General features: G+C 36.8%; 1 protein-coding gene across 4 annotated transcripts in view; it reads left to right on the forward strand.

Annotated features, from left to right (window-relative positions):
- The window catches only part of RBKS (ribokinase), a 69804-nt gene that overhangs the window by 7939 nt on the left and 40211 nt on the right, over nt 1-21654 (forward strand). For 2 of the 4 annotated variants that reach the window (XM_051614081.1, XM_051614078.1), the window contains exons 2-4: nt 10806-10938; nt 16280-16343; nt 19148-19210. In XM_051614081.1, coding sequence (XP_051470041.1) covers nt 10806-10938; nt 16280-16343; nt 19148-19210 — 260 coding nt within the window. Of the gene's footprint in view, nt 1-10805; nt 10939-14280; nt 14433-16279; nt 16344-19147; nt 19211-21654 lie in introns of all 4 variants that reach the window. The other 2 variants (XM_051614082.1, XM_051614080.1) reach the window with 2 other exon arrangements.

Here is a 21654-nt window from a genome sequence, read left to right on the forward strand (position 1 = left end):
TTGAAGCCAGTTTCAACACTTTGATAGCAAAATAAAATTCATTAATTTAAAATGTAGTGTCCAGTGTTAGAACAATTGCTAATGCTGTAAGATGAAAATAGTGGATTCACAATACAATTTATTTCATCTCTTCAAATACCTAAGAATTTTTAATCCAAGGATCTAGACTTTTCTAAACAAGACTGAAGAGAAAGGGAAAAGAGATTAGATAAAAGTTTATAGAGAAAGAACATCATTGGTTTAGGTCTTGCAACATGAGACAAAATTTGTAGCCATTTTTTAAAAATCTAGTTTAATTACAGAAATATACCACACCTGTGCACATTTCAGCCTGTTTTCTCACATAACAGAACTGAACTCTCAGAGAACATCTGTTTAAATAAACTGGGTCAGAACATTAGGAAAAAATCTCAAAATGGTGTGCCCTAATTACATACAAGACTTACATGTGTCCAGTTTCACAAAAACTCTAGGATGAGAAAGAGTTCTTCCTGAAATTACTAGCATGTTAGTGACTATAGTAGAAATACATTCCTTTTCCCGTTGATGTTCATGGAAATGGAACCCAGCTGGAATGGAACAAAAGACAGATAGAATTATTGTATGTAGTGTTTGGAGACCAAGATTGCTTATGCCATAACAGACCTGGCCCGTATTTGCTGAGCATACAGTCAGGTGATGTTAGAGCAACCCCCTGAGTGTGCAGCTTCTCCATCATTCTGCATTCCTGCTGAGGCTTCAGCTGTCTGGAAAAGTGTTTCTTCTCTGTTTGAAGAAAATGAAAAGTCAGGAAGTAGTAACATTACGATCAGGGAAGAAGCTGTTGGGCTAAAAGCTTATTTATCAATTGTCCAATATCAACATCAGGAATAAAGAGTTTGTGCTCATTTTTGCTATGGAAATAATGTCATTTTATCTCAGGAATGCACTATAGCATATGGCCATTGCTTCATGTTATAACATCCCACTTTACAGGTGGCACAATTGTTGCCATTCTTAGACATTTGTGCAGTTCCAATAGCATGCAGAACAGCAGTACACTGGGCACTGGGATTTTCAGTACTTCAGGGTATTCCTTGGGCTTCTGCTGTATCCCAGTGATACAGATTGAATATTATGTTACGAACGTGCCTGTAATTTCTTGGCCCAATAAATACTCTTTTACCATATAACTCCCAGAGTTTGTATTATTTTGGTTATTGTCTCTGCTGTTACTGGAAATTCTTTTCAACTATTTAAAAAAACACCTCTCCTTCCTTTTCAATCTGGAGGTGTTTGCCATATAAGATTCACTGCAGTCAAAGGGGAAATTGTCTAAAGGAGCTTCTTTGAAAGTATTTGTCACAATAAACAGTTGTTAAGCATTGTATTTTAACACACAACACTAAGAATATTGGTTTTTTTCTCCTCATTTATGAGCTAGAAAATGTTATGATTAATAGTTCTGTCTTGTTAATGAATTACTTGCTGGCTGCTCTGTTAATGGAAATAAACATTTTCCTAGATGCATTTCTAGACATAAGTATCTTTGGGTGAATTTTAACACTTGGGAAAATAAAGAGCTGCTGACACAAGTCAAAAGCTGCAATAAAAATTTTTACAGAGTTGATGGTAACAAATTTGTGTAAAAACACTCTGGACAGGCATCTGTACGATGTTGCCTCCAGGAGCTGTCTGAGCTGTTCTTTCCATGGGAGTTTACCAGTAAGGATTTGTCTGCTTGTTTCATATGGCTGCAGTTGTTAGCCTCTACATGAAGGTGCAGGAAGTTATTTGATGCTGCTATCGCTGGTGCATTTCGAGCCTAGTGTCATATACTTTGAGCCTGAAGAAAATACAAAATTACTTTTCACTAGTATGTTGCTTAAGTAGGTGCAGATTTATAGAACACGTTGATCTTTGTGACAACTAATTATAAAATAAGAAGGTGGTAATGTTCCCGAATACATCAGTTGTGTCCTTTTTCTGGGTTTTATTATTTCTTCTTTCCATTTTTTGCTTTAGTCCATTTTTTCTCCTTTTTCCTTTACTAGGTAATAGCATGTCACCCCTGAATTACCTGATTTCCCTTTATTTGCCTTCACCTCTCCTTGTTATCTTTCTGTATCGTGTTCTTCCAGTTCTTCCATTTCTGTTCTTCCACTTCTTTTCTCTATTGTTCTTTTCATGCCTCTCATCTTTCAAAAAATAACTTCCGCTTCCTAAGACTCAAAACTCCCTTTCACTATTTATTCCATCCATCCCTAGCCATACTTCCTATCCTCTGTCAAATCCCTGTTTATATAAAATGCATAAATGTTGATAGTATAAACAGCAAAAAGAAAATAACACATTGGTCAGAGATTAAAATAAAGGATGGGAAGGAATAGCAAAGAGAGATCAAATTCGGTACTTGTGAAAAGATAGGCATTTTCCATATTCTCAGCTGTAATAAGAGTGAATGCACCTTCCTTCTAACTATCTGATCCTGTTAGCATTGTTCATTGGGAATATCCTGTTGGTATTGTTCCATCTTTGTTTAAATTTATTTTCCTTTTTTTTTCCTTTTTCCTTACCTGTTGGGAAAAAGCAATTGGTGGTTTTGCTGAAGCTCATGCTACTCCATACAGAGGCAGCAAAAATGAGCAGATTTTTCTTTAGTTTTCATTCTCTCTTGCTCATTAAATTCTGAGTATTAATGGAGACACAGGAATTCTCCATCAGCAGGCATCACAAGCCAGGGTTATACAGAATTACACCTTTCTGATACTTGGGGTCTACATTTCCCAAGAGAGCCTAAATCATGAAAAAGGTGAAGGAACGGCAAATTTAGCCCTCAAGTGGACAGGCAGTAGGACTAGATGATGGTTGTAGGTCCTTTCCAACTGAGCTCTTCCCTTCCCTTCCTTTCCCTTCCCTTCTCATATCAAGCTTAAATATCTTGATTACCTTCATTGTATACGGTACATTGAGTAAGTATATGCAAACTAAGTATTGCTTTGGTTATACTTTTCATTTGTGACCCACGTGGATTCTGTCAGAAGCACTGTACTTAGAAACTGGATAAAAAATATAATACTTGTAAAAACTGTTGTCCTGCATACAGGCTTTTGGAGCAACATCTTACTGAAGAAAATTATTTGGACTGCACTGTGCTTTGTGTTGATGACTGTAGTTAGAACACATGTATGATGTTGCTCTCAATATTATAGTTTATAAAGCACAATATGCTTTTGTGCAAAATGCCAATACTTAATGGTGTGTTTTACTTTTTACCCGGAAAAGACTGACAGTGAGATTTGTAAGGGGGTCAGTAGGTGTTTTATTTTCTGCATGATAGCAAAGAAGAAGCACAGATGATTTTTTTTGTTTACCAGGATATAAAAAATCATAATGACAAGAACAAGGACCCTGTGGCCTGCCCACTCATCCATATTACTTCCACTTAGTTCATTGTTGTCTGATAAATCCCTTCTTTAAGAGGTAGAGAAAAGATTAATGTTCACATACATTTTGTGTATCTTAATCTGTCTTTGGGCATGTAAAGATCTTTCTTTGCTTGGATTGCAAAGGTTGTTTTGTTTTGTGTTGATTTTTCTGGTACTTCACATGATATAATGTTCTGTTCTGCATAGGAACTGTAGGCAGCCTTCTTCAGTCCTGGCTGGGCATAGCGTGTTTCACGGTGTATTCTAACATTGCCATCAGACTGCCTTGAAAATACTTCTGTAACTGAAGTTCCAAAAGTAATGTAATCGAGCAACATCAATGAAGAACAATATGGGAGGCAATTAAAGTTAGAGAGTAGTAATTTTGAAAATGTCCACAATCTTTCTTGCATACAAAACAGATGTTTGGTAAGAATGATGGAATGTTTGCTGAGACTTAAATATCTTAAGATAGTTTCATATTTATTTGGGATTTTCAAATCTCTTTAGAGCTTCAAGTTCAGTGTAAAACATTCCACAGATTATTAATTCATCAATGTTGTGCCCACCTTTTCCTAAAATGTAACTGCTGGTGATGTGAGGAAGTATTACAGGTTTGTTGTTCCATGACAAGGGTTTTTACTTTTGTTAATTAGTAAAATAAATAATTTATTTGTGCTGAAGTTTTCATGCTCCTAACATGAGAATTTTTATCTCTTGGTGATACTGTCATTTTACTAAAGTGCAGTACAGTGTGCTGCCGTAAATGTTTCAGGACGTTGATCTGGGTGACTTCTTATTTCATAGAATGGTTTGAGTTGGAAGGGACCTTAAAGATCATCTAGTTTATTTGTTTCATCTTTAGGATCCATCTTTAGGAGGGTAAAATTTGCTTCTGCACTGAGAGTGAGCAGAAATGTTTGCTGAGGTTCTTGAGGAGCTGTGGACATCTGTTCTCATTCTACATGTTACAAATTTTGGTCCATTTAAATTAAGGTTGTGATTGCACATATAGGAAGATAGCAGTATTGTGGCCCTCCCACCTTAGTAGGCCTCGTGGCTGCTGCAGTCATAGCCTTTCATTTCATTTTCTCCCTTGCTTGAGATTTTCACCAGTTGTTTCAGTTCAGCTGTTTACTCATTCAGTACTGATATCTACAAAACAGCTTGTCTGTCTGTCTAAATAAATAAATAAATAAATTTGTGTTCCATAACATTAATATTTTCTCTGGTGGCAAAGCTAATTTAAATGATTCCTATTGGTCTGCCCCGATTCCTCATTCACTTGTCTGTGTTGCAGTGACAAACTGTGTGCCATGTAAGGTCCAACAGGCTTAAAAAATACTCTGAATGGATCATGGGGTAAAGCCTTTACATCTCACTCTGCCACTGTGCTTCAGCATTGTCCTGTGAAGGAACTGCTCTTCAAGCATCAATTATTTTGGTTCATACCAGTTTGGGCAGTGTTTCCACACTGTTCATTACTGTGGGCTAGAGGGAGAACCCAGACCATCAAACATCAAAGCAATGACCAATTACTTGCATTGTCTGAAAAGTTTATTTTTTTAAATAAAAACTTGTCAAAACTTGACATGGGGGAAGAAAAAATGTCTCAAGATTTTTTTCCATCATTAAAGATCTGAATTGAGACTTAAGAACCTAGAACTGGATAGCCCTGTGTTTAAACCAAGCTGTAGTTAACTAAATTCCTGAGGTAGTCTCTTTATAAATCCTGAACACTTTCTGCCTTTCAATAAGATGTTTTAGTGGATTGTTAAAAGGGAAGAAAGCATAAATGAGTCAGGAACATGAGATTTTGAAAATAATTGTGGTCTTTTTTTCTCCATGTTGTGGATACTTTCCCATAACACATGTTTAAATCTTTTAAAATTGAACTAGACAAAACAGACCAAGGCTAAGCCAGATCCAAAAGAGGTCTGAGATTTTTTCACCACACTGTTGTATTAATATTCCTAGTTAGAGGCAAGAACTGTTCTCTCCATTGTATTTGTTCAGTTCTGAGAAAAGCCAATAAATTGTATGTACTAGACAATGGCTAGTTACACCTACTCTAATCTCACAGGGATTTTCCCCATTCTAGGGAATTCCCAGGAGGGAAGAAAGAGCTAGTTGTGTTCAGTGATTCAAAGAGAACAGAATCATAGCTAAATTCTAGAGCTTTACATTATATTCATTTTTATTAAGACACTTTTACATGCATTGTTTTTTCTACTGTTTTGATTCCTCTGATGATCTTCATGTTTCTTCAGAAGAAAAAATAGTCTGAATGTTTCTTTTGATGCTATGTAAATTACAGTCATCTTAGATAATGTGATACCTAATCTAACATACAAATTCTCTCCTCCCCTCTGAGCTGCCTGATGAGAATATTGTTTTTCTTTCTTTTTTTCTTTTTAGAGAAAAATGCATATGTAGTTTCATGTTTTCCTTTCTCATGCAGATGTCATTTCTCAGAAATATACTGATACTTTATACTTTTCTTCACTATGTCTAGTGAGCTAAGTATACTGTACTACTGAATTAAACCTTAGTTACACAGCATTCTGTGTTTTCAACATATGAAGTAGTACCAAGCGAAAGTGTCAGCATGGGTTTAGGGCAGTGTGTCTGTACTGCTACCAGCAAAAGCACTCCTGCTCCTCCCCTCACTCACTTTCTCCTCAGTCCTGAGAGTTCTGGCCCACCCTGGCTGCTGTACAGTGAGTTGGACCCATTTGCTGGTCCAAATTAAAATAACATTTTTAACAGAAATATTTTTAATCAGGAAGCTCCATGAGCAGTAAAAGCAATGCAAGGAGAGTGGGAAAATAGTGGTGAGGGGAAGGATTTTACATCAGCTTCAGCTAACAGTAATAATACGTCTTTATAGTACTTTAATGTGTTGAAAGCAATGGACACTGTGTAGGTGTCAAGAACTGGAAGCAAACAATGATTAATTTCAGGATTCATTTATGCAAATACTACTAATACACATATCTCCCTTTCACCTCCTTCCTTCTTTACACTCTCTATCTCTGAATATGATCTAGTCACTGCTTAGGTGGGAACTTTTCAAGAACACCCAGAATGCCAGGGAAGGGGGCATTATTGAAGCAGTAAGCTGTGCTTTCACATCTGATTCATTGCTTCAACACACGACTAAGGAGTTCAGTGCTGTTTCCAATGCCATCCTGCCAAAGAGACCTCTGACTAAAAACGCTGATCAGCTCTAGCCTTTAAAGAAACTCGTGGCATGCACTTACAGGAAGAGAGGTTTGAAGTTACTGCAATGGTGAAAGTCTTAGTTGTGTACTTTTATCCTCCCAAACGTCTGAAAAAAGTGGGTCTAAGATTCTGTATTTCCCATAAACAAATATGGGAAGCATTGCTGTGCACTTTACATATAAACATTGTTTTGTAAAAACTCAGCTGAAATTCTGCGTGGTTATATTCCTATATTTGTAATGTCCAGAGTATTTCAGGTTGCTTCAGTTTGAACTTTGCTTTATAAACATGATTCAGTAGTAGGGTGCACAATTTGCAAAACATATTATATAGTAATTTTATTTCCAATCTAACAAGTGCTGGGGGTTTTAAAGTTTACTTTGTGGTTGTTTATACAACATGAGAGCTCAATATCTTTTGTACCAGGGAGCCTACAGGAAAGCTGAGGAGGGACTTTTCACCAGAGAGGGCAGTGATAGGACAAGGGGTAATGTTTTTAAACTGAAAGAGGGGAGATTTAGGTTAGACATCAGGAAGACATTCTTCACTGTGAGGGTAGTAAGGCACTGGAATAGGTTGCCCAGGGAGGTTGTGGAAGCCCCCTCCCTGGAGGTGTTTAAGGCCAGGCTGGATGAGGCTTTTTGCAGCCAGGTCTAGTGTGAGGTGTCCCTGCTCATAGCAGGGAGGTTGGAAGGTGATGATCTTTAAGGTCCCTTCCAACCTTAACTCTTCTATGATTCTATGGTTTTCTCCTCTCTAAGTAGAATTCATCATGTAAGCAAAGAACAGTCTGTTGGATAGCAACTTGTATTAGGTTTTTCAGGTCAGTGTTTTCAAATTACATTTAAGTTGTAAATGGCTTTACAAAACATTTTATGTAACAATTCTGAAAGCCCATGTAGCAGTTTTTCTAATTAGCTTATTTAGCCTAGTTTTAGAGTTACATTAGCTGTTTCATCAGTTTTAAGCTATTTTGAGTATTCTTTGTAGCACCATCAATAAGACAGGAATTCATAGAGTTCCTTAATCATACAGATTACTCATCATTGCCAGCTCATAACAGAAGCCTGAAATGCTCATTAAAATTGCCTGATGTGAATCAAAAGTTAGCATAGTAGCAGAATTAAGAGACAAGAGAATAGCATTATATTAGCAAAACAAAAAAAAAAATATTGAAAACCTGTTTCAGTGAAAAGGAAACCTCCAGGCTTATATACAGGTCAGTACTCTGAGTTTGTTTTATATGAAAAATAAAATTAGGCTTCTGGAGTGGAGAATTGTTCTGAAAGAATTTGCGATCATGCCTGAAATGTAATAAGGTGGGGGTTTTGTTTACAGTGAGCTAAAGGAACTTGCTGCATGTTCTTGCCTGGTCTGGTAGCTTATTTTTTAAATTGGCCAATTATAAATCACTGTCCAAACTTGATCCTTTGCCCTTTGCCTTGCACCTTTCCATCAAAACAATAAAAAGGTCGTCTCCCCATCTTCCGCAAGCCGTTTGATTCCCACAGGCTGTTGTTATGCCATGCTGTTTGAAGCACTGAGGCCCAGATTCTCATCTCACCAAGCCTGTTTCTTCATGAGTGCAATTATGATGCTTCCATTGGAGTTGCATGTTGATACCAACATAATTGAGAGAAGAATCAAGTCATGATCTGGTCACTGTTAGAACAAGAATATGTATGGTCGAACGTTCTTCTTCAAAATGCCTTAGAACCCAGAGCAGCGCTATTAGCAGATATCTGCTGGGATGTCGCAGTTGTTAATCTTTGTCTAAAAATATGTTAGCTTTTTATGGAAACAAATTTAGAATAAGCTATAGTCTCTGAAAAACACCCTAAAGAAGGGAAATGAATTGAGGCTTTATACCATTTTCATACTGCAGAATTTAAATGAGAAGATGGTGTGAGCTAGTGAATTGAGCTTATCTCTATTTTTGGTTTTGCCACTGGCTGCTTGGTTGACCCAAGGCACAAAAAGGCAAAATGACTTGCCTAAGTTTCACACCCACAAAACAGGAATAACTACGTTCTTCTGCTTTTTAAAGTGTAGTGAGATCTGTGGATGAAAGAAATCATACAAGAGCTACTATTACTATTTCTTACCAAGGTTGTGTGACACAACTGTTCTTCACTGAACGGCACATAATTTTAGAAGTGTGTGTGCAGTACCCTGGCACTGGCTGAATAGGACCTTCCTCAGCTGAGTTTTGTGGCCTTCATTCTTTGGTCCACAGCCATCATTACTTTGGCTTCTGATGGTGAAAATAGCAATAAATTATAGATGTTACTGTTAATAAACATTATCCATCTACACCTTGTTCTCTGAAACCTTACAGTTACTCATTGTTGCAAACAACCTGCCAGATGCTGCTGTGGGCAAACAGGTTTACCTTAGCAACCCTTTTCCATATATATAAGGTATCTATATTTCTAAAAAGCTGTTATATTTTTATTTGAAATTGTTTAAACATTTCCCAACAGAATGTTCCTGGCTCTGCCTCTCTGGAAACAAAAAGAGCGCAATTAGCATTATGTGTGAGCCTTCTGAGGTTTCTCTGTTGTCACCCACACAAAATCAACCTGCTGGCTAGGTACCATACCCCCATACCAAGATCTTGGGTCCTTTATTAGTAAGCATCCCTACTTAGAGTCTGCATCTCTACCTGCATCTCCAATAAACTGTAACTACTGATGAAGCACAGACCCTTAATGGGTATTCAGAACTTGTTTGGCTTCACTAGTTTAAAATTTAGATTTCCCTTATTTCCTAATGATCCTAAACCTTTGGACTGATGGGTGTTGGAACTGAAGGAAAAAAAGTTTGCTTTTTCCTGAGAATTTTCAGTAAATCAGGCTGTGCCCTGACATGAATTCCATAACATTTTGCAAACACCAATATGCCCCAGCATGTGCAGCATAAACCCAGAAAGTAATATACACATATTCTTCGTATCTTTTTCAAAAAGCACTCAGTAGTTACTTGCTAGTGCAGAAGCATGTTGCCTTTTTTTCTGAACTGGAGGGCTGGCAATTTTGAAACTGTTGTACAATTTGTTGTTAAAATAATCTTATAAATTGACAGGGCTGAAGTTAATCTCTTCTTCATTAGGGCAGATTCTTCTGCATTCTTTCAGACTACTTTCCTGCAGGTTTTTGGAAAGTTGTCTGAGCTAACTATCATTGACTGAACATGTTGGTAATACATCATACACACGTGTTGGGAGCTTGTTTGTAACTTAAGAGACAGAAGGAATTCCTTTTTAAATGTTCTGCCTGGAATGTATGGCTTGAGGAGGCAAAAATTTTGGTGATCTGAGTGTTGTAAACATAGCTTTGAGTTCTGTATTTTAATAAAGGCTACTAGTTCTTCCACATAGTCTCAGTGGTGTCTTTTCTTCCTTTCGATTTTTGCTGGAGATAGCAAAGCATCTGGTAGGGTTAACAAAATTACAGTTTGTTTTGGTTTTTTCCAAAATGGAAATTAAACCAGAATATACTCTGGGTGGATCTCTGCTTGTATTATTGTGTCTGTTTCTGGGCATCCATCCCCAGAAGGTTGGAAATGTAACTGGAGTGTGTTCAAGAAACAAAAAAATGCTGATAAGCTTAAAGCTTGATTTGTAAGAGAAAAACTTAAAAAAGAAAATGTTAAATACAAACAGTGCAGCTGAGTGACAGCAGAGGGGAGGAAGATTTTGAAAACAATCTACAATTTTGTTCATCAAAAAACTGAAAAATTACTTTGGGTGATTCAAGAAGGTATCATTAGATGTAGTGACATTAAACAATATGCAAACTTGATCTGAATGTTACAGTGAAGCAACATAAGCAATGAGACCTATAGTTTCATTATTTATCTGTATTGAGTTAGCACTGGGGAATCCCAGTCAGGGATGAAGTGCTTCTTTTCCTGTAGAAGAATGAAACATGAACAAAAGAAATGTATTCCCTCTCTTGAGTAATAAACAAGAAGCTTGACTGGGTGGCATATAAGGAATAAACTTAAAACTGGAGGGACGTGGAGCAGAGACCTGGAAAGGTCTTTTGAGACTTTGGGTCTTACTGGTTGGCTGTTGGACCATTTAGGGTTGTAGGAATGTAACTCTTGTTTTGAAGATGCTTGCTATTTTCAGTCAGTAACGTATGTAAATATTGCTTTAAATTAAAATAGCCTTACTACGCGATTGCCAAAAGCTGGAGAAACTGTCCTTGGACAGAAGTTTTTCATTGGTTTTGGTGGGAAAGGAGCCAACCAGTGTGTCCAGTCTGCTCGACTTGGGGCCAAGACCTCACTGATCTGCAAGGTAAGCACTGGCTTGCGCTTGGACTACAGCTGAACTAAATGTTCATGAGAATTCCAGTAAACCCTTAGGTGACTTACAGAATTATTATCTTTCTAAAATCCTTTTCTAATTCCCTTTTCTTGTCCTTATTTCAGCTATAAATATAAGCATGGAGGAGGCTGTTCTAAGAATACTGCCAGAAGAAAAGTCTAGTTGGCTATAGATCTGGCAGAAATTGCACATAAAAAAGGACTGCAAAATTTAGATTGATGTACCATGGAAAAGAGAAGTGGAGAGACTTTGAGATGTTCAAAATCCAAGTAATCTTGATTAGCCCATCCTCCTAATGTTCCCCACTGTTACAAAGATGAGGGAGTCATTGAGGACATTCAGGTGCTAGGCACTGTAGTCAATCTGACATTTATTTTGTGGTGATTAAAAATCAGACACTGACAAGCCAGTAAAAAATTTCAGAAGGAATATACAACTTGGTACTTCAAGGTTTAAATAATTATCTCATTATTTGAGATCAAGATGAAATGTTCATATTCAAGTTCTAGCACCTCTGCATGCTATAGGATTTTTTTTGCCCACTCTTCTGAAACATCTGATATACAGCAGCTCTAAGGACTGGCTCACAGGCCATCAGGCTGATTCAGCTTGGCAGATGTTATATTCTTACAATGCGTTTATTTCATTTTTGTCATTAATCATGAGTTTTGAGAGATCATTACTAAGTTTAAGATCAAATTTTCTCTTTCTGTTGCCTTATTGTCTATCCTGTTCTAACTGTAAATGAAATTTCAAATTGACTGGACATACTTTGTTTCTGCCATAGCTGCTGAGGATGATAAATTTGTTGGATTATTGTCTGTCATGGATTTTTTGAGAAGTACTGGAAACATCTCAAGAAAGCCTTTCTCACTGGTTTTCCAGTACAATAGTTAGGCTGAAGAATGGTAACTCTAAATCTAAATTACACTTGCAAGCATTTCTGTGGGTCATTATTACTAGCTATTCTAAAGTGTGAGTTTTTTTAATATTGGCAATGTTTGTGCTTCTGTAATATTGTGTATGCTTGATCATCTTTGCATTCAAGAATGATCAGATTCAAGTACAAGATGAACTGGCAATGAATTCCCCGCTAACATTTCCTGGTAAATGTTAAAGGATTTTTTTCCGCTGAAAGTGTGAATTTTATTTTTTAATGGTATAGCCTTTGCTCAGCGCATACATGTTTCTGGAGACATTTGCATTCTTAATACAATTTAGCAGTTACTCTAATTTTTTATTACTTTCCAAAATCATATTTATGTTCTTTCAGTAAAACCTAGTCTTGTTTCTTTCTGATATTAGAGAAGAGAAACAGCGGAGATCTAGTCTTAGGATCTATAAATGTTAGTATTTTGTATTTTTTTTTATTTTAAAAGTTAGTATTTATTTTTAAACTAAAAATGCACTTTATAGCCTTACAAAAGAGTCTCAAAATAGTAGTCACCTGTACAGTCTTATATCTGCATAGGTCAATGGGATGTAGTATGAAGTTTTTTGCTGAATAAACTAAGAAGAGTCAGGCAGTAATGAGCCATTACAAATTGAATTATTTTTACTTTAACAAGTCATCTGAAGTATTCAGTGGTTCTTAAAGCCAGATTGCCTCTCACACACACATACTCTGTGCTCAGCAACATGTTTATATTTTGGTCGAAATTCCCAACGTTTTTTATCCAGTACAGGTGCAAGAATTGCTTCTACAATTTGAAGTTCAGGGCATGGAATCAATATTAACACTAATAAGAGGACCGTGGCATCCTCTTAGGAAAACTGTAATTTAGACAGAGGATGTCATCAGCAAGAGTAAAGGTAGACATCTCAGATGAAGTGAAGGTTTTCATCATACCTCAAAGCTTTAAAACACAAAAAAGAGCCAGTGACTCTCTGCTGAGTGTTTGAGAAAGGGAGTTTTACAATGATTTACAGCTGTGACTAGAGATGCCACGGAATGTGTTGGATTTTAACATAAAATCCAAGTACTGAGTCTGAGCAGTGGAAATGCAGGGGTGTACTTTCCTCCTGGATGTCTCTGCAAGTGGCCATTGTTACTGGGGGTTATCAATCTGTATCATAGTATCAACCTTAAACTCCCCTCCTCAGTTTGCTCAGTACAGTAAAACAATGTGTTGATGGAGTAGTTGCCACTTTTAAAAGACAAGAATTGTTCAGGGAAATGTAAATGATCACTGTCAGGGAACTAAAGGATCAAAGCAGATAAAATAATTACTCATGTTCATTCAAGAACCCTGCTGCAGTACTGAAAAATGCACAGTGGGCTTGAGAGATTGCAAACTCCCCAATTTATTAACTTTTTCCCTTTTTTTTTTTTATTGGTTTGGTTTGGTTTTGTTGTTGTTGTTTTGTCTGGTTGGTTGGTTTTGGGTTTTTTTTTTTTGTAGTGGCCATTACCAAAAAAATCTGTTCAATATCCTAGATCCTTGGTCTGAAAGGCATTGTATGTGCTGAAAAAAAGTCCAGGTTTACTTCTGAAAAGCAATTTGGAATGATCCTCACTGGTCACTGATGTCACTAGCCATCATGATACTGGATATACTAAATTCTACTGAAGCCCCAGTTGCATTTGATTCCTCCTTGGAAATAGGAAGTGCTATATTGCCATGCTATGGAGTCTTCTCTCTTTAGTTGTTCTGTAAGCCAAATTTAAGTTAAAGTGCTGGAAGCCTGAATTGTCACTTCCTTCTAAGAACACAGCTATATCTCAGAATGTCACGGATATATTTTTTTCCTATTTCATTACACTTTTAACTTGTCTTTAATATCTGTTTAATTCCCTAATGAAGAAAAAGAGTAAACACTCAAAAAACCCCACATTTAAAATAGATTAAACAAACAATTGTCAAGAGTCAAGAAGTACTTGTTTTTGTTGTAATTAATTACCAGGTACAGATTAATTTGATTCTCTGAGTTACTAAAATTATAGCTGCTACTATGCTAGCCAGCTCCCCATGATCAACGTGGAAAACATGATAGTAAGCAGGGAAAATTCAGCCTGAAAAATACTGATGTGATTCCACTCGTTCTAATATGCAAACTATGTGCCCATAATGCTTGTACTAACGGCTGTTATTGTTAAGAACGCAAGAAAGAAGAAATGCAGTTTCAGCACATACAATGTTCTGTGGTCAGCAGACTAAGACATTTATTTTTCTGTTCGCCCATTAGTACATCTAGCAGGGTCTGTGCAAAAGCAGAAAATATTTAAAAGAATGTTATATATTTTGACATGGTCAGTAAATATGCCTTTAATCTAAAATGAGTCTGATGCCCAATACTCTTTTCTTCCTTGAGGGTAAAGCCTGAATGGAAAAATAAGCCCTTCAAATGAACAAGGATTAACTGAGTTGGATGCTAACGAACTAACATGGAAAAAAGCTTCCAGAGGAAAAGGACCTCCTTCGAGACCCCTCCAAGGGCTTCCCTCCAGCATGAGATGTCTTGCTGTGAGCAAAAGTACCACGGCTGATCTCAGTTGTTTAGACAGTTGAACAATAAGGGATGCCTGTTGGTCAGTTATGTAGGACCCAGAGCTGAAGGAAGGAAGTTTCAGTTGAGCTTTTGGAAAATGGTTGTGAAATACTCCGTTGCTGAAACAACTAAGCAAATCCTGAGATTTTTTTGTAGAAGCTTTCTAACAGCAAGGGAGGGAGAAGGTGATACTATCAGGTGGAACACATTCCAGTAGTACAAGCGTTAGGCTGCAGAGCTGAGGGCGACTCAGGTTTAGATTGCAGATGGCTGCAGTCATCCAGGCTAAAGCAGTCAGAAGATGCAGCTTCTGACAACCCGCCCTGTCTGGCAAAGTGGGAGTAGTCAGAGATACAGAAATATTCTAGTATGCAAACAATGAATAACACATTGACCAACGTAAATATTGATGGTGGGGTTTTTTTCTTTTTCCATGTACTAGAGGAATGTTCCATCTGGTTAGACTGTTTTGACCTAAGTTGCTGTCCTCCTTTGTTAAAAGACTGGGGCCATCTCTAATGATGCTTTAGAAAAATCCCTTATAGAGGTTGTAGGAAATGAAAGTATATTTCAGAATGTGGTTGTGCAATAGAATATGTGGGGAAAAGATCATCCTTCTGAGACACTTTAAATTTTATAATTCTGAATGGCAGTGTTTAATTGTTGTGATCATTAGCTAGTTCTCAGGTGTTCTTCCAGCTTTCTAAAGGAGTGAACTCATAAACAGACTAATTTCTAACAGCAGGCAGTAGAGGCAGCTGCTTTGTGCTTCCAGTAACTCAAATGCACTGTTAGCTATTTGGTGCTGTTTTATGAAATGATGGATCATTAGGCTTCTTATGTCATTCCTTCATTATATAGACCATGACCATGATTCGGCTTCTAAATTGCAAGGTTTTTTTTCTCTTGCAAGAATACTTCCTGTAGCATTGGTAAATATCATCATGTATCATCATAGTCTTTGATACCACACAGATCCACGACTTACTCTTGGAAGTGGGAGCACACACTATGCATGCTGAAGACAAAACTATTGAACTAAAAACTATATTTGTTTTATAAATGTATCTTAAATGCTATTTTGACATTAAGCATCTTATACCATCTTTTTCTCCATATACTTCATCTCCTTTGTTCAGCTTGTGTGATTTAACCAAAGGAAATGTTTATTCATCTTAATAAACAGCAAGCAGAATTCTGTGCAGCTAAAAGGATCAGTGGAGCTGAAATTACATGCTCTCTAACTTGCTGCTAGAAAAACAATAGAGCATAACTTGACTCCCTTATTCAACTTGGTCTGCTGTTGCTGGATAAAACAAAAAAAAAAGTTGTAAACATTTTTGTAAACAGTACATCTAGTACTGAGAATTATACAAATCAGCAATGCCATTTTTATTGTCACTTTTTAGACCATAACCACAGTTTGATATTTTTCCACCAAGGAAATTTGAGATAGACAATTTGAAGCTGAATAATGATCCAGGAGTACAAGATTCAGTACACTTCCAGATTTTACAGTGCCCAGAAAGCTTCAGCGTGAAAAGAATGTAGTGGTTGTGTGAGAATGCAACTTAAATACAGCAACATGGGTGTAGGGGTGAATTTTGTAAAAGAGGAAGAAAAAACTGCAGAACACTATGCCAATTGTTTACTCATATTTTACTATTATTTATTAGATTATTAGTTGTTTAATAATAAGGCAAAGTGCTGCAAAGCAAGATGTTGTATTCAAAATACATTAGAGCATTCTGTTGTCTAAAGACAATTTATCATTCCTCTTACCTTGCAGTATAGAAAACCTACCCTTTTATCTTTTGTATAGGTTGGCAAGGATTCCTTTGGCAATGATTACATTGAAAATTTGAAGAAGAATGGTGTTTCTACAGGTACAATTTTCTTTGAATAAATCTTTTGTATTATTTTTCAGCTTTTAAAATTGGTAGTGGCAGGTTTCTTATTTTATTGCCTTATTGGATATGGTTTGCTACTCAGAACTATGAGTAATTGTTTTGACACAACTGGCAGGAATAAATGAAGATGGTTGAGAATATGGGGACTTCTGAAATCAGCTGTACCACTAAAAATAAAATGTAATGTTATTACCTCTGAATCTCAGATTATTATATCAGTACAAGCCACCTGAAGATCCCTTGCTGTTACGCAGTTGTTTAGGCTGGCATTAATGATGGTAGTGCTTGGTGAGATATTAAAAAATCCAGTCTGATTATTCATTCTAAATTTCACATTGAGGGAGGTATGGAGTGGAAATATATTTCTTACTTCAGTACATTTCACCTCTCTTACGTAAAATGTCACGTGCAGTCATTTTAGAGACTACAGCTGATGTTTGTTAATACACATATACACAGGAATCAATGTTAAAAGGCTTTTGGGAAAAGGGAAAATTAAGCATTCACAATATCCTGTATTTTTGCACCTTTGTAACCCTATTCCTCTCTCGTGTAAATGTGTTATTGTGTGCTGCTCTAGTACACGATCACATTTTTGTCTACAAGACTCTTTTCTCCTTCAGGATGGATAAGGGTGGACCGATGCAATCACTAAATGACAGTTCAATATTCTGTTTATGATTTCTTCTTAATGTGCAGCAACAAGCTTCATTTAACACATTATTCAAATCCTGCTTTAAAGACAGAACTGTCAGTATTTTGTGGGCTTTTTTATTATGCTTATCAGTATAGCATCGAAATATTTCACAAATGTATGTACAGGTTTATTTGCATATAATTCAACTTATACAAGAAACCAGGCAAGGATACCATAAAACCTGTTTCTGTTGGTACACAGTTCTATATCTCTCCAAAGCATGCCTACCTCATGAATAAAGTCTTTGATCATGTAAATAAAGGCATGGCACTTAATGAAAGTGTGTTTTCCTCAAGGAATCTTAAATCTTGTGTTTTGTTATTTAAATAGTTGAGCTCATAATCTTAACATAAAATTTTTAATAGTCTTTATAGAAGCTGAAGAAAAACATAGGAAAAATTTTCAGAAATTCCATCATATTGCACTTCACTGATACCTGGATAGGTCAATTGAAGGGTTGTAACATTTAGGTCCAGGGTACCAATTTCTGCTGACTGATTTAATAATATCTCAGAATGGTGTTATATTGTCACCTCCTATGTTGATCAGCCATGGAGAAAAGCAGAAGGTACTACTGCTGGTGAGGCTGGTCCAGGATCCCAACTTGCATTCCCAGATTTGGAGACAGGGGCAATTAGGTGTGCACACACCTTTTTGCTTAAGACCATCCTATTTCAGTCCCTAGTTTTTCATCTCAGTTTAATTCTTGTCTAGCCTGTCCCTGTTGTTATGCATAAGGATACTGAGCACTGGATGAAAATCCTTGCCGTAATGCCCCTTCTGCCAACTTTCATACCCTGGATTCTTGTCATATGGCTTATTTGTCTATGTTGCTCTTCTGTTTCCTTACATACCACCTTACCTCTTTTCTTTCCAATTCCAATCAGTTTCATAATTGTCCCCTTTCCCACTCTTTCTGTCTTCCACAACCTATCAGCTGTCAGTGCTGCTCAGGCCATTTAGACCTTTTCTGATGAGTTACTCCCTCTCCCACTTTTAAACTGGGCATCTTGCTGCTCATGCTGCTTATTTTCTGCAGAGAGAGCATTGAGAGCACAGAAGACACCACTTCTATGCTTTCAATTTCAGTGTGCAGGCCTAGCTCATAGTGCAAAGAAGCTATAATTGCAAGGAAAGTTCTGCTCTGACCCTTGTAACTCTGAGCTAGGTAAGGGTGCCTCCAGGGTGTGTCACAATACTGTAACAAAACTGAAGGACTATGGTGTTATTTGGTTTTTTCCGCCTTGTTCAAATTTGAGCAGAATTTTAAAGTGGTGACAAAACACACTTCTTGAGAAAGAAGCCAACTTTGCCCAACATTGTTCATATTCTAAAATGCTACGGCAACAGTTTCTTAAACAGAAGGTCACCAGAATTGCTCTCAAAGAAAATAGTATATTTTTCTCAAATAGAATTATTGGGGAAAAATCCTCCAAAGTTTTGGACAGCTTTATACTACAAATCTACCTAAAATACTCCCAGTTGTCATGAAAAGTTTCAGACCACTGGTTAATATTTGACAAATTTGCTGACAGTTGAAAACAGGTTCTTACAGTAGTAAATATGGAACAATCTTTATAATAGACAGGGCTGCCAGCCTCACTTCTAGTTAATTTATCTGAATAATAATCCAAAGAGGAAACATACAGCCTCACCACTGCCTTCATAGCATATTAATATTACTGCTGAAATGCAAATCTGCAGATAATTAGATCCTGTGTTTTTTTTAATATTTTAGTTTTCTGCTGCTTTGACTCTATTGTTTCATTGGATAAAAGAAATATTTCCATGTAGGAGTAGAGCGCTTGCGAAGGCTGTATAAATAACATGCTTTCTCTAAAGCAGAGATGTAGCCAAATTAAAGAATGTTGGACTTGCTTTTTCTGTTTTGTGGGTGTAAATTAACACTTTTTGTTGTTGTTAGCTTCTCTGGCTTTGTTGCACATGAAAGAGTAATTAGCATTTTTAAATTGCTGGAGGTTATGGGTTCATTTTAGATTTAATTCAATTAAACTGCATCACATGCTATTGGATGAAAGTAACGTATTGAACTAATGCCTGCTGTAACTTTTCCCTTTCTTAGCATTTGTAGGTCAGACTACAGATGCTGCTACTGGAACTGCTTCAATTATTGTCAACAGTGAAGGTACCTATTTCTACCCTGAATTGTCCTAATTGTTCTGCCTCTATGGCCATAAAAGAAACCTTTGCCTCATCACTGTTAATTGTGGAATTATTTCTTCTACAGTTTTCATTTTTGTCATGATCCTATTCACAATTTGTTGCACATCCTTTTATTACAGGCGATCTTGTAGGAGGAGGTGCTCAAAAGCAGCATAATCAGGTGCTTAGTTTATCAGTGTGGTAGCTGTAATTCAGCTTGCCCGCTGATAGATCTAGTTTTACATAGGCCAGAACACACAGTGTAGCAGAAGGTAAAAGCTCTCCTTTTCCACCACAACTTACCTAGCACTTTTACTATGAGGAAAGGGTTTGCCTCCTCAGCACACTGAGTCATTATGCCTTGAAACAGGAGAATGACTTTTCTTCAGTGTAAGTAGAAATATTTGTGTTGATCTTGTAATATTACCACAATTCTTCATCTCAGTTGCATCTGCAGTGATGAATACATAATGAAATGGCATATTTGTTTTTTCTGTGGTAATTTTTCTCAGCCTGTGCCTTTGCCCTCATATTGCAGGGGAAGCAGAAAAGAAGGTTTGGCTTGTTTTCATATTTTTCAGGATTGCTAAATTGTCCTCTGAAAACTTTGTATTTATCTTTTCCTCAAGCAAGTTATGCTATTGAGAGCTCATAGGAGAAGCATATGTGTCTGGACCAAAATTTAGAACTCAGGACCCATAATATTAATGCAAACATAACAAATTAAGTGTGATTGGACTTACTCATTTCTGGTGCATCTAAGAGGCTTAATATGAACAGTTATCACAGTTTAGCTGACACATCAACTTAACAAGCTCCTGTGTAACCTGATTGTGGTACACTGGGTTACAGCTTAAAATGGGAAAGGAAACATGATTATTCACTCCAGGAGCAAACCTAGGAAGGAGCTGTGACTAAAGGCAAGTCTACACAGGAACATTCAGGAAAATTAGGCAAATTAGGAGATATGAATTTCATTTTCCCTAAGTGAGATGAATCAAAACCTTGCATGACAGCTCTAATTCAGAAATAAGTTATATCTATACATTAAATAAACTGGATACCTGCCTCTTTCTTCTACTTTCTTCTCTTGGTTTGGGTCAGCAGGTAAATTAGCAAAACAACTCTTAAGAACTTCTTTCTTATGCCACATACAGTCATTACTCTGGCCTCTGTAAATGGGACAGATGGTGAGAATCCAGTAGCAGGCTCCCAGGCCTCAATGTTTTGTACATGTAACTACATTTTGCGCTAGGCTTTCTGTGCAGAATAGCTGAATAAGAAGCAGTCTTGTTACTTCCCAATTCATATGCAAGGTAAACATGATCTAAACTTAAAATTTTAACAGGATGCATTTTTCTGAAAGATAAGGAACAAAACCATTTTGTGGATCTAAAACCTTTATAAGCACAAGTAAAGAGACTGTTCAATGCTGTGAGGTTCACCATGGGCTATCTTAGATGTTGGTGTCAGTATGAAGGATCTCCAATAGTCTTGTGATTCACAGAGTGAGATTAATAATGTATCATGTCATATAGCTTGCTTCTTTCAGAAAGTAAAAATCCTAAATTTTGTTACCAATGGCCTCAGGTTTTATTTAAAACCTAGTAGAAGAGAAAACCTGGTCAGAACTGTGCTAGAAAGCAAACAGATGCACAGAACTGGTAAGTGTTCTGGTTGTTACTTCTCTCTAAAACCATCTGGCGCCCGAATTGAGTAAATTGCAATAAAATAGCAGTACTTATGTGCTTTGCTGTTGCAAGAGACACTATTTTTTTTCCCTCTAGAAACCTGGCAGATTTGACCTAAACAGGTTTTACAGCACTTTTCAAAGGGCTTGTCTAAACATGCATGTTTTACCGTAGTACTTGTGGTGGTATTGCTGAAACACCACAGCATTCAACGTAAAGCAGTTTTTGCTAGTTCAAATTATACCTAAAAGGGAAGATTTGAAGCTGGAGGTGATGATAGTGTTTTGTGTTATGGCAATGAGGGACAAGTAAAAAACATAAATATCATGTCTTTAAATTGCCAAGTTTTAATTGTTGTAGTTTCATACACGCTTCACATCACCTGCACTTCATCTTACCAATTCTTTACAAGTACCTGTATTTAGGAAGAATGCAGTCAGCTAAGTAAAATCGCAGGCAGAAGGAGTGATATTCAAGTAGAGGGCGCAAACTAGGATGGATGAATGAAGGCAAAGAAAGCTGTAGAGAGCAGAGTCAGAGGAGGCTCTAAAGTAAACTTTCCCTGATGCTATCTTTGTCTGTCTAGCTAGCTGGTGCTGCAGAATTTCTGGGAAGATTTTTACTGGTTACTGAATTGCACAGATATAACTCATCTGATACTGTAATTGGCAAAGTCTCGTACTTTTGAAAATTATCAGGCACATTTTATATTCTCAAAGTTGCATTATAATCTAGG

This window comes from Apus apus, chromosome 3 (genome assembly GCF_020740795.1).
Source record: "Apus apus isolate bApuApu2 chromosome 3, bApuApu2.pri.cur, whole genome shotgun sequence".
NCBI lineage: Eukaryota > Metazoa > Chordata > Aves > Apodiformes > Apodidae > Apus > Apus apus.